The sequence below is a fragment of the Lithobates pipiens genome, unplaced genomic scaffold, assembly GCF_037356315.1.
Source record: "Lithobates pipiens isolate NorthernLeopardFrog02 unplaced genomic scaffold, aLitPip1_a1.2 Scaffold_19, whole genome shotgun sequence".
In the NCBI taxonomy this organism is placed as follows: Eukaryota; Metazoa; Chordata; class Amphibia; order Anura; family Ranidae; genus Lithobates; species Lithobates pipiens.
The window spans coordinates 112,676,928-112,691,124 of NW_027507764.1; the positions used below are offsets into that span (position 1 = coordinate 112,676,928).

At 40.8% G+C, this 14,197-nt stretch overlaps 1 protein-coding gene across 4 annotated transcripts in view; it reads right to left on the reverse strand.

The window, feature by feature from the left end:
• DPP6 (dipeptidyl peptidase like 6) overlaps positions 1 to 14,197 on the reverse strand; it is a 1,860,394-nt gene that overhangs the window by 47,601 nt on the left and 1,798,596 nt on the right. For all 4 annotated transcript variants that reach the window (XM_077491167.1, XM_077491164.1, XM_077491165.1 and 1 more), the window contains exon 19: positions 12,604 to 12,673. In XM_077491167.1, coding sequence (XP_077347293.1) covers positions 12,604 to 12,673 — 70 coding nt within the window. The remainder of the gene's footprint in view (positions 1 to 12,603; positions 12,674 to 14,197) is intronic.

Sequence of the window (14,197 nt, forward strand, 5' to 3'; positions counted from 1 at the left end):
ACATCAGCAAAGAACACCAGATGGCACCAACAAAGGGCAGCATTAGTAAAATCTTTAATGATAAAAAGACACCACAAGCCTCCCAGACATGAGGGTCCTTCAATCTTTAGCATGTGAGTTGCTAAATGTCTTTTTTTTTTATCATTAAAGGTTTTACTAATGCTGCACTTAGTTGGTGCATCCTGGTGTTCTTTGCTTGCATTATAAAGATTACTCCAGTAGCAGCCTTATATTATATACAGTGCAGTGCACCTTTTTTCTACATGGACTTTTAATGTGGACTTTTTTCATAATAGACTTTTATGATTGCTTATAACTGACAATTTTTTACGGTTTTTAAGAAGGGAAGGGAATAAAATGCCAAACCAGCATAGCGTAGCACAATTTATTAAGTAAAATACCATATAAAACAAATAGAAATCACAAGCAGGTGAGGGGAAGAAACGGGATGACATTCTGCAGTGTATTGTAATGAGCTGGGAGCTGTGTGGTAGTCCTTGGTGGAGAAGAAAGCCGGCTGTGGTGGGGAGCCAGATGAGCCTGGAGTCCATGCAGGGAGACCGGCGTCAGGCTGCCCTGTGTGGCCGTGATGGTATATCCAGAAATCGGATGTCGGCCCAAAGACGATGTGTCCAGCTGGAGTAGTTAGAGGACCTGTCAGTCCATCCGCTATGTGAGCCAATCGGGACGCGTTTTGGGAGCTTAACCACGCCTCCTTCAGAAGCCTGATTGTTTGAAAATACCTCCGGGAATTTATAGAGCTGCTAATTATCCTCATGACATCCAGGTTAGTGAGATATGTGTTTGAGCAATTGCCAGTATGGCAGTGCCAGGAATGTCAGCTCTTAGTATTTGCAAATAAAAACATTATTAAGAGACTGGATTAACCCCTTCCTGACCAGCTGCTGCAGTTGTACTGCGGCAGGTTGGCTCACCTAGGCAAAACAATGTTACCTTACATCGGTTTGCCTTTTGGCTACTAGAGGAGCGTGCGAGCTTGTGCCCGCAGCTCAACGCAGGATCCAATGCGTGTGCCTGGTGGTCGTGATGACCGCTGGGCACCCACGATTGCTCCACACAGAGACAGAACAGAGATCTGTCAATGTAAACAGACAGATCTCCGTGCTGTCAGGGTTGAGGAGTGCCATCTGTTGTTGCTACTACGTATGAACAACAAATCGCTCTCCTTATTCAAGCAGTTTCATCCCCCCACAGTTAGAATCACTCCCTAGGACACACAATTAACCCCTTGATCGCCCCCTAGTGTTAACCCCTTCCCTACTAGTGACATATACACAATAATCAGTGCATTTTTATAGCACTGATCGCTGTATAAATGCCAGTGGTTCCAAAAATGTGCCAAAAGTGTCCAATCTGTCTGCCATAATGTTGCAGTCCCGATAGAAATTGCTGAAAACCATAATTACTAGTAAAAAAAATAATAATAATAATAAAAATGCCATAAATCTTTTCCCTATTTTGTAGATGCTATAACTTTTGCGCAAACCAATCAATATACGCGTATTGCAATTTTTATTACCAAAAATATGTACCGGCCTAAATTGAGAAAAAAAGAGCTTTTTTTAAAAAAAAATTGGGGATATTTATTATAGAAAAAAGTACAAAATATTGTTTCTTTCAAAATTGTCGCTTCTTTTTTTGTTTATAGCACAAAAAATAAAAAATGCAGAGATGATCAAATACCACCAAAAGAAATCTCTATTTGTGGGGAAAAAAAGTGCATCAAGTTTGTTTGGGTACAACGTCGCACGACCGCACAATTATCAGTTAAAGCGACGCAGTGCCGTATCGCAAAAAATGGCCTGGTCATTGAGCAGCCAAATCTTCCGGGGCTGAAGTGGTTAAAGACTAATTTAGCAAACTAAATTGGTAAAATGAAACAAAATATAACAAAGATATAATTTTGCTACACTATGCCGGTCTAGGGCTTTCTTCCCTTCCTATTTTTCAGATTGTGGACCACAATCCAGCCCACAAATGAAAAGCAGTACCACAGTGTCAGCCATTTTCCACTAAGTGACATTTTTATTCTTATACCTCCAGGAATAAGTATCTTTCAACTCCTCTTTTTTAACCTGAATCGCAAAAAGTGCTCTGGTCAGGAAGTGGGTAAATTCTGTTGGTTAAACAAGGTAGTAGTGAGAGGCAGTGGCGGCTGCTCTTTTGGGGGCGCAGGGGCAGGGGATTAAAAAGCTAGTATTTTTATAACCAACCATTAAAACAACGTACAACAATGAAATGATTTGTACAGCGTGGACTCTTCATCTATGGAACAACCTCCCATCAAGATCCCATCGGTATGTGGTGCATCAATATACAATATGAATTTATTTATGTTTTCTATCCAATCACCAGTATCTTCACAATGGGAAGATACAGTCTACTTTCTCAGAAGATATGGAGGTTATAAAGTCTGAAAGATATAAATATATCCTAAATAGATATCAGACTGTATCTATAAAACACGTAATGAAAATATTTGTGATTTGATAGAATACATTAATTCTTATTGTATATTGACGTAACATGTACTAACGGGATCTTGCGTGCTTGTACATACTGTGTATGAAGATTTTGAGCAGTACAAATAATTTTATTGCGGTATTAAATTTTAATGGCTGGTTATAAAATACTAGCTTTTTAATACATACTGTATATGATGTTATATATTGACAATTTTGCTGGATGTTGGTACATTATTGAATTATACTGCTCTAATTGACTCCAAGTTTTGATGATGATGAGAATGAGGATATTGGGCTCAATTCACAAATTGGTATCTTAACGCATCAAAGTATGCAATAAAATAACATAGCGGTTTAAAAAATTTTTTTTTTGCCATTCACAAAAAAAATGTTACTAAAATACCGCAGGCACTATTTTTTGAAGTCATGCAATATATTAGTAGTGAAAGCTGGTGGTAAATTACTGCCGCCTGTAGCCGGCGTCCTTAACAAACACTGTAAATAGCTGGTTGTTAAGAAGCGAGTGACTGCCGTCATCCTACACAACCAGTAAACAGCATGGTTGTTCAGGAGTGGGTGGTCATGCGCCCTTAACAATCAATGAATCTTCAGCTGTCAACTGGGTTCCCCACTGACAGCTGAATATTAAAAAAAAAAAAGAATTAGCGGGCAATGCAAAATTAAGAAAAAAATGACGTGGGGTCCCCCCCCCCCAATCCATGTTAATTTTCATGACAAAGAGGGACTTTGCAATTAATTTCAATTCATCTGATCACTTTTCATAACATTCTGGAGTATATGAAAATTGGCATTATAAAAACTGAGGGGGCAGACTTTGTGAAAATTAATATTTGTTTCATTCTCAAAACTTTTGGCTATGGCTGTATATCCCCAATGCTGCTTGAAGAAGCCGATTCTGTCTGCGAAACGAGTCCAGTTTCAATTTATCAATTAGCCTTTATAGCAGTAGTTTTTCTCCAACCGAAATACATGTAATAAATGCATTGTTTTTGTGTTCATAGCAAACTGGGTAGAGACTTTATGGAAATGTTTTACAGTAAATGCAGATATCTGTAAAATACTTTGATCAGCGCCTTCAATTTTCCCTTTGGTTGTTAGGCCATTTGCAAAGCTAAGCCTCTTTTTTTCTATTTTAATGGTTGGTTATCAATAAATACTAGCTTTAAATAAATATATGAAGTTATTGGCAATATTTTTGGTACCCTAAAGTCCCATTTATACATGTTTTTGGTCGACTAAAGAAAATCTCAGTACTTGGGGAAAGTGGTGAATTTGGGAACACATCTGCAAAAAAAAATAAAAAATCTAAAGATGTCATAAATGATGCAAAAAGCTAAGTCAGCATCCATTTAAAAATAATGCATCAGCTTTGGGTGGACTAAGCATTTAAATGAAAACTAGCTCACTTTAACTGTGAAAGTAGCAGATAATAGCATTTCAGTTCTATGTAAGTTTGCCATTTCCTTCTCCTCCAAAGTATTATTCTCTATGTATGCTGTAAAATGTTAACCCAGGGCACAAAGTGGCAATTGCCACTTAAACTATGACATTTTATATTATATTGATTTATGCGTGTTCTCACCGGGCACTTCTATCTTAAATGTCCCGTTTTTACATTCCTCTTCCTTTACAAGCCATGTTTATATCTAGAAATGTTAAATTTGTTACATTCCATGGAAAAGTCAAGGTTGAAAAAGAATTTAACTCGTCATGTAAGAGACTGACATTTGAAATTTAATATTAGGGATATATTTCTGGATATTAGCCAAATGTCAAACTGGAATGAAAAAAAAAGAAAAAAAGCCAACACTATGCTGAAAATACACAAAGTATAGAAATAAAATGGAGAAACCCTACTGGATTTGAAATGTTATTAACAGTTTTTGCCTGTGAAATAAAATTTATTTTTTGACTGTAATTTATTTACATAAATACGATTTAAGGAAATCTCCATCTTTGATTGCTTTTCCCTAGTCCCTTTTGTAAGCCAAATTTTAAAGTATAGTTTGGTAATTTTTAAGCTCCTCTACATTTGCACCTCAGAATTTTTCAAAGACTGCGGTTAAGGCTGGGTTCACACTGAAGCGATGCGGGAACGCCGCGAATCCGCGGCGGGTTCCCGCATCGCATGCCTCCCGCCGGCAGTTCACACTGCCCTATGCGGACTGCTGGGAGTGTCAGTGAAACCTTAATGACCGGAACGGATCGGATGTGATTTGCACTGCAGTGCGGTGCGAATCACATCCGGGTCTCCTAGCCGCAGCAGTGTGAAGCCAGCCTAAAGTTGAATTACAGCTGAAATACATAGATGAAATATTGTTATGAGCTTTTTTTTGCCTGCCAAAGTATTTGTGTTTCTGTCCATTCAGCTCTACCAAACCTTTTTTTTAATGAATACAAGTCATTCTTTGATTGGATGAGGTACAGAGGTGGGGTGATAGTCTCACTATCTCCCCCATATACCTAGGTGTGTGCAGCCTATTGCATTAGGATGTGCACCCCAAAGTTCAAACACACATGAATGCCACCTGCTGTCACAGGAAGGGGGCTCTGATGGTGGGAGATAGTTGATTTAGAGCATATTATGGTACATCCTAAATACGGGTGTAACATGTTCCTACGGTTGAACCTAGACTTTAATATAATGGGGGCATTTTACCCTGGCCACTGGCACCCCCAACCACAAACCTGGTGCTGCTCCTGGATAATCTTAATGCACATGGGGTGATTAGGGTGTGCCCAGGCACACCCTGTGCGCATGCCTGTGCCCATATCTATTCAAAGAACACCTTGTATACACTGAAAAAAGGTGTTCCATGAATGGTGGCAGTGCCAAGCGGCCCCTTGTGAATTCTATAAAGAAGGGAAGGGGCTTGGCACATGACCCAAAAGATCGCTGCTATCACTATAGGAGTGCACACTACTAAGTTGATTGTCAGTTTCCACAGCGTTTCCTAAGGTATGAGATATGCATACTCACATGGTACAGGCTGGGCCAATGTCAATTTGCAGTACAAATAATACATAAAATTCAGCTTTAAGCTACAAACTTTCTGCACACATTGATGGTTGACATTAAACAAGACAACTACTGCACTGATAGAAGAAAATTTACTAAAGAATATGCATGTTAGACCACAACTCGCTATAGACCTGCATGTTAGACCAACTCGCTATAGGCCTGCATGTTAGACCAACTCGCTATAGACCTGCATGTTAGACCAACTCGCTATAGACCTGCATGTTAGACCACAACTCCCTATAGAACTGCATGTTAGACCACAACTCGCTATAGACCTGCATGTTAGACCAACTTGCTATAGACCTGCATGTTAGACCAACTCGCTATAGACCTGCATGTTACACCACAACTCGCTATAGAACTGCATGTTAGACCACAACTCACTATAGACCTGCATGTTAGACCAACTTGCTATAGACCTGCATGTTAGACCACAACTCGCTATAGACCTGCATGTTACACCACAACTCACTATAGACCTGCTTGTTAGACCACAATTAGCTATAGACCTGCATGTTAGACCAACTCGCTATGGACCTGCATGTTAGACCAACTCGCTATGGACCTGCATGTTAGACCACAACTTGCTATAGACCTACATGTTAGATCACAACTCGCTATAGGCCTGCATGTTAGATCACAACTCGCTATAGACCTGCATGTTAGATCACAATTCGCTATAGACCTGCATGTTAGACCAACTCGCTATAGCCCACTTTGTGTTATGTGTCTTTTTTTTTCTTATTTTAGGTTCCTGCCTTTAAAGTTTCATATTGTTCTGGGATGTTGGAAGCTCAATTTAAATTAATACTTCAAAAACCTTTATCTTTTTTTTTAAATATTTTTGTATAGTGACTGCTTTTAACAAAATGTCCATATAATATAGCATAATACAGTATACGCTCACCAGCTACTTTATTGGGTAAACCTTGCTGGTACCGGGTTGAACCCCTTTTTGCCTTCGGAACTGCCTTAATTCTTTGAGGCATAAATTCAACAAGAAACCAGTGGTGAGATGATTTGAGCTTTGTGACATGGTGCCTTATCCTGCTGGAAGGAGCCATCAGAAGATGGGTACACTGTAGTCATAAAGGGCTGGACATGGTCAGCAACAATACTCAGGTAGGCCGTGGTGTTTAACCACTTAAGGACCGCCGCATGGCAATGTACGTCGGCAGAATGGCACCGACAGGCACAAGCACGTACATGTACGTGCTTGCCTTCCAGTGGGTGGGGGGTTCGATCGGACACCCTCCTGCTGGATGTGGCAGTCCGTTTCGATTCACGAGCGATCCGGGATGAGGGGATGGCTGTTGGTTTCTGGCCATCCCCTCTCGATCGCTCCTGGCGAATGAGAAGCTTCCCCCGCCTGTGTAGTGTAAACACAGGCAGGGAGGAAGTGATGTAATTCTCCTCGGTGCGGTCTTATTGACCGGACTGCGAGGAGAACAGAGAAAGTAAGTGCACCAACACTACACTGGCATGTAGGTACACATAGGCACACAAATCCCCCCCGATCACCCCCCCATCGCCCCCCCCTCCCAGTCACAGTGTCACTGATTGCAGTGATCATTTATTTACTGATCACTGCATTTAGTGTCAGTTGTGACAGTAAAAACTGTCAGGGCAGTTAGTGTTAGGTCCAGGGAAGCCCCCTACCCCCCCAATAAAGGTTTAATCCCCTGTTTGCCCCTAGAGTTAACCCTTTCACCCCCTTTTGCCAGTGTCACTAAGCGATTGTCTTTCTGATCGCTGCATTAGTGTCACTGGTGCTGCTAGGTAGCTAGTTATTTTTTTAGGTTCACCGCCAGGTTTTTATAGCGCTAGTTACCCCCATATACTACCCAATAACAGTTTTAACCCCCTGATTGCCCCTAGTTAACCCTTTCACCCCCTTTTGCCAGTGTCACTAAGCGATCGTTTTTCTGATCGCTGCATTAGTGTCACTGGTGCCGCTAGGTAGTTAATTATTTTTTTAGGTTCACCGCCAGGTTTTTATAGCGCTAGGTACCCCCATATACTACTCAATAATGGTTTTAACCCCTTGATTGCCCCTAGTTAACCCTTTCACCCCCTTTTGCCAGTGTCACTAAGCAATCGTTTTTCTGATCGCTGCATTAGTGTCACTGGTGCCGCTAGGTAGCTAGTTATTTTTTTAGGTTCACCGCCAGGTTTTTATAGCGCTAGGTACCCCCATATACTACCCAATAATGGTTTAACCCCCTGATTGCCCCTAGTTAACCCTTTCACCAGCGATCACCGTATAAGTGCCACTGGTGACGCTGGTTAGCCAGTTAGTTATTTAGGTTCCCCGTCAGGTTTTTATATAGCATCAGGGACCCCCATATACTACCTAATAAAGATTTTAACCCCCTGATTGCCCCTAGTTAACCCTTTCACCAGTGATCACCGTATAAGTGTTATGGGTGACTCTGGTTAGTTAGTTTGCTTTTTATAGCATCAGGGCACCCACCATTTATTACCCAATAAAGGTTTAACCCCCTGATTACCCGGGTGATATCAATTAGGTTTTAGGGTCAGGGTCTGCGTCGCCCCAGGCAGCGCTAGGTTAGTGCCAGTACCGCTAACACCCACGCGCAAAGCATACACCTCCCGTAGTGGTATAGAATCTGAACAGATCAATATCTGATCTTATCAGATCTATACTAGCGTCCCCAGCAGTTTAGGGTTCCAAAAAAACGCATTGTTAGCGGGATCAGCCCAGATACCTGCTGGCACCTGCGTTTTGCCCCTCCGCCCAGCCCACCCAAGTGCAGTATCGATCGATCACTGTCACTTACAAAACACTAAACACATAACTGCAGCGTTCGCAGAGTCAGGCCTGATCCCTGCAATCGCTAACAGTTTTTTTTGGTAGCGCTTTATATTTAAATCCTGAAGGCGGTGCTTGGTTTTCGGGGTCCCGTACGTGGCTAGGCTCCCAAAAAGTCCCCCACATGTGGTATCCCCGTACTCAGGAGAAGCAGCAGAATTTATTTTGGGGTGTAATTACACTTATGCCCATAGCATGTGTGAGCAATATATCATTTAGTGACAACTTTGTGCAAAAAAAAAAAATTGTAATATTCCTGCAACTTGTGGCAAAATATAAAATATTTCATGGACTCAACATGCCTCTCAGTAAATAGCTTGAGGTGTCTACTTTCCAAAATGGGGTCATTTGGGGGGGGGGGGGGTTTGTGCTATTTTGGCATTTTATGGCCTTCAAAACTGTGATAGGTAGTGAGGAGTGAAATCAAAAATTTGCACCCTTAGAAATCGTGAAGGCAGTGATTGGTTTTCGGGGTCCCGTACGCGGCTAGACTCCCAAAAAGTCCCACATATGTGGTATCCCCGTACTCAGGATAAGCAGCAGAATATATTTTGGGGTGCAATTCCACATATAACTATGGCATGTGTGAGAAATATATAATTTAGTGACCGCTTTTTGTAAACTTTTTTTTTTTGTGTGTCATTATTCAATCACTTGGGACACAAAAAAAAAATTCAATGGGCTCAACATGCCCCTCATCAATTTCCTTTCCAAACTTTCCAAAATTGGGTCATTTGGGGAGGGAGGGGGGGGGGGGGGTTTGTACTGCCCTGTCATTTTAGCATCTTAAGAAATGAGATAGGCAGTCGTAAATTAAAAGCTGTGTAAATTCCAGAAAATGTACTCTAGTTTGTAGACGCTATAACTTTTGCGTAAACCAATAAATATACGCTTATTGACATTTTTTTTACTAAAGACATGTGGCTGAATACATTTTGGCCTAATTGTATGACTAAAATTTTGTTCATTCGATTTTTCTTATAACAAAAAGTAGAAAATATCTTTTTTTTTTTTTTTAAATGTTCAGTCTTTTTCCTTTTATATCGTAAAAAATAAATATTGCAGAGGCAATCAAATACCATCAAAAGAAAGCTCTATTTGTGGGAAGAGAAGGACGCAAATTTTGTTTGGGTACAACATTGCATGACCGCGCAATTACCAGTTAAAGCAGTGCAGTGCCAAATTATAAAAAGACCTCTGGTCCTTAGGCGGACAATTGGTCCGGGGCTGAAGTGGTTAAATGATGCTCAATTGGTAATAAGGGGCCCAAAGTGTGCCAAGAATATATCCCCCACACCATTACACCACCACCATCAGCCTGAACTGTTGATACAAGGCAGGATGGATCCATGCTTTCATGTTGTTTATGCCAAATTCTGACCCTACCATCTGAATGTTGCAGCTGAAATCGAGACTCATCAGACCAGGCAATGTTTTTCCAATCTTCCATTGTCCAATTTTGGTGAGCCTGTGCAAATTGTAGCCTCAGTTTCCTGTTCTTAGCTGACAGGAGTGGCACCCAGTGTGGTGTTCTGCTACTGTAGCCCATCCGCCCCAAGGTTTGATGTGTTGTGCTTGGAGACAGAGTATTCTGCATGCATTGGTTATAACACGCGGTTATTTGAATTACTGTTGCCTTTCTATCAACTGATAGTCCATTCTCATCTGACATCAACAAGGCATTTTCATCCAAACAACTTCTGCTCACTGGATATTTTCTCTTTTTTGGACCATTTTCTGTTAACTCTAGAGATGGTTGTGCAAATCCCAGTAGATTAGCAATTTTTGAAATACTCAGACCAGTCCGTCTGGCACCAACAACCATGCCACATTCAAAGTCACTTAAATCCCTTTTCTTCCCTAATTTGATGCTTAACTTAAACTTCAGCAAGTCGTCGTCATTATGTCTAGATGCCTAAATGCATTGAGTTGCTTCCATGTGATTAGCTGATTAGCAATTTGTGTTACCAAGCAATTGAACAGGTAAATAAAGTGACCGGTGAGTGCATATTCACACTTACCTCCTTTATAACAGTACAGCAGTATGGCTGTGCCTGCCTTCTATCCTACTAAAATCAAATCGGCACCTCAGAAAATAGATTTCAAATGAAAACTGTGGTGAAGTTATTGAGCAAACGTTTTCAGCTTGGTCTACATTGACAGAGAAAAACTCACTCTCTAGGTGATTTCCCTTGTAATAATTACATCACAGTAGTTCAGCAAAGATGTTCATTGCACTGTCTGGACACTGAATGGACACACAGAGCTGCAGCTCGGCTCAGGTGCCCCCATAGCAAGCTGCTTCCTGAGGGGGCACTCGTCAGGGAGGAGGGGCGAGGAGCAGCAAAAGGGCACCTGAGAAGAGGAGGATACGGGCTGCCTTGTGAAAACCCAACTGCACAGAGCAAGTAACTATAACATGTTTTTTTATAAAAAAATAACTAAAAAATGTAAAAATACTTTACATTCAATTTAAACCCCAAAACAAACATTTATTATATTGCAGATTACCAATTCTTAGATTTGGTGTCTGCATTCGTTTTCTTTTTAAAGCTTTCTTTCTTTTATTTTCTCATGGTATTCTAGCCACTAAGTCTATTTTTCAACAGAAAATAGACAAGAAAGGACAGGACAGGAAGTAGCGCCTTCTAAGCATAGCGATTAAAGAGGAGCTGCACCTAAAAAAAAAATATTAAAAGCCAGCAGCTACTAATATTGCAGCTGCTGACTTTTAATAAAAACACACTTACCTGTCCCAGGGTCCAGCAATGTCGGCGGCAGATGATGATCGATCGCTCGTCTCGCTGCTGCCACCGCCGCCATCCTCTGTCAGGGAATCGGGAAGTGAAGCATGACGGCTTCACTGCCCGGTTCCCTACTGCGCATGCGCGAGTCGCGCTGCGCGTCTCTTATGGTTCCCCGCTGTGTCTCTGGGAACTGTGTTTCCCAGAACACAACGGGGGGGGGGGGGGGGCAGAGCATCTGCGGGGGTCTGCGGCGGTCTGGCTGGAAGTGGGTGCAGTTACCTGGATTATCCAGGTTACTGCACCCCCCTCCCCCCTGAAAGGTGCCGATTGTGCCACCGGAGGGGGGGAGGGATCAGATTAGCGGAACTTCCCCTTTAGGGTGAAGAACCGCTTTAAGTAATTTTAATCTTCAAAAACAATAAAATGCAGACAACATAGGTAAATTAAGCACACTCTGAGTAGGGGTGCGATCTTACAGAAGGGGGGGGGGGGTGGGAGGGAGACAATAAATATGATTAAACAATAATCAATAGACGGGCAAAAGTCCATGATGATTTGAAGATTAAAATTACTTAAACGCTACGCTTAGAAGCCGCCACTTCCTGTCTTTGTCTATGCTCCAGATCCACTTCTATCTGCAAGCTGGAAGCCTCCTCTGATAGTAGCATTTTATCTAGCACCCATATGGACTGATAATAATGGATTTTTGTACTGTGCCCGTCTATTGATTATTGTTTAATCATATTTATTGTCTCCCCCCCCCCCCCCCTTCTGTAAGATCACATCACACCCCCACCAAGAGTGCACTTAATTTACCTATTTTGTTTTCAACAGAACAGATTGTCTTGCAGATTTAGGTTGGGACAAACCATTTACCACTGACAGAGGTGCTTACAATGATCAACTTTTATTTATTCACGTAAAACCTTTATCCCAAAAGAAATAAAAACTCTTGCTGTAACTGCATAAAAAGTATTAGCTGAAGTTTGGCTTCAGTTTGTTAAGCCCCATACACACTATCAGATTATCTGCTGAGTTTTTCCTTTGGATTTACCAAAACCATATAATATGAGGACAAACCTTAGGAGTTTCAATGTGTATGCAATCTGGCAGGCCCTTCTACTACATGGTTTTGGTAAATCTGAAGGAAAAACTCAGAAGATAATCTGATAGTGTGTATGGGGCTTTGGTGTATCTAAACCAGCTACACCATCTAACACTCCCCTCCCCCAAGACTAACAAAGCTGCTGTCCAAAGGTGCTCCTTCATCCAGAGTGGGGGCACTTTAATACAGGAAGTGTGTTACTGGCTAGATCACCAGGCTAAAACAGAGGCATAAAACCTAAAAAAAAAAAAAAATTCTGCCACCACATCTAATGATTGATAAGCGGCAATATATATTTTTTTGTTTGGTTTTGGGTTTAATACCCCTTTAGGTTGGTGAAAATGTCTCTTTAACCTGCTCTGAAAGGTAATGTATCTGATTATACTCACACAACAAGCAGTAGAGGATAATGTGCCGTGTTTATAAAGGTTGCTGGCTTGATAATCTGCATTGGCAATTCTTTAAAACAAAAAGAGAAAGAAAGAACATATTAAGGTTCATTTCAGGCTTGGGATTGACTTGGCACAGAGATGTCCCTGGTTTAGTTCAGGTCAAATTAAGCACAAAATCATTAAGTGAATCAGCCAGTCAAGCATTCGTAAATTGAATTGTTGTTAGATCTATTGTTCTATCTTGTTCCTTACGATTAACAATACAAGCGTCATGTATCAACTTGACTGTTAACAACATACCGATAACACATTTGCTCTCGTGTCTCTTAACATCACAGACAATGTTCCTAAAATTAAAGCCAATGCCCTTGAGCAGATGCATTTCTTAGAAGCCTTTGGTATAAATGAACACAGAATGCACAGGAAATAGAGGACACGGCTAAAACAAGCAATACAATTAACTTTTAAGATGTGTTCTTTATCTTCTTAATTTATTTTGCCATTTTCTAAAAGGATTTCAGTAACACCCGTTTACAGAGTACAGTAGCATAGCCTCATTTTACAGCAGACACTTAAATGAAGGAGCTTTATGTAGGGCATTGAAGAAAAAAAAAATAAAGATACCACTACATCTTTTTATTACTCCATCCTTTAGGTATCTTATTTGCAGCTGAATGGAAATATTTTACATTTATTCAAATTAGATCAAGCACAGCATGACTTTTTACTGTTTTACAGCAGCCCTAAAGCGATTGTGTACCATAAGAAAATGTGTTGTAAAGGGGGGTACACACTATGAAAAAATTAAGAAAAATTCCATATGAAGCATTATCGTTTGATCTTCGTATAGTGTGTACACAACTTTCGACATCCAAATCAGACTTTGCAAATGCAAATCTCAGAAGTATCAAACGCCAAAAATGTTTTACTCCTACGTGAACAGGATGAACAACATTCATACAAGAAAAATCAGAAATGAAAGACTGTGCATGGTCAAAAACAATAAGTTTAAAATAAAAGTCTTCATCGTACAAGAATTTTTTCTTTCCTCGGTTTCCGACTTGCTGTAAAACAACGAGGGTGATTGGACTATCGCTCACCTGATTTTCTCATGCATACCAGCTTTAGGCTTGGTGCACACTGGTTCAGGCATGTTAATTGCATCTGAAATGCAGCCGGTTCACACTGACATCTAAAGTTAATGACATCCCCACCACAGTCTGGTGTTGTCTTCCATATACACCCCAATAGGGGAAAGTGTTTGTGGCCTTATTCCTTCAAGGGTCCATGTTGGGAGGTGAACTGCTAGTGTCTCAAGATGTGGAGGTTTTTCTCATGGCGTCACCTGCATGATTGTTCATTACAGCACTATTTTGGACACTTTAACACGTCATGTCTAAGCCTATTTTTGGCATTTGGTGTTTACAAGTTAAAATCCATATTTTTTGCTAGAAAATTACTTGGAACCCCCAAACATTATATATATTTTTTTAGCAGAGACTCTAGAGAATAAAACAGCAATTGTTGCAATATTTTATGTCACACGGTATTTGCGCAGCGGTGTTTTAAACACAACTTTTTGGAAAAAGGG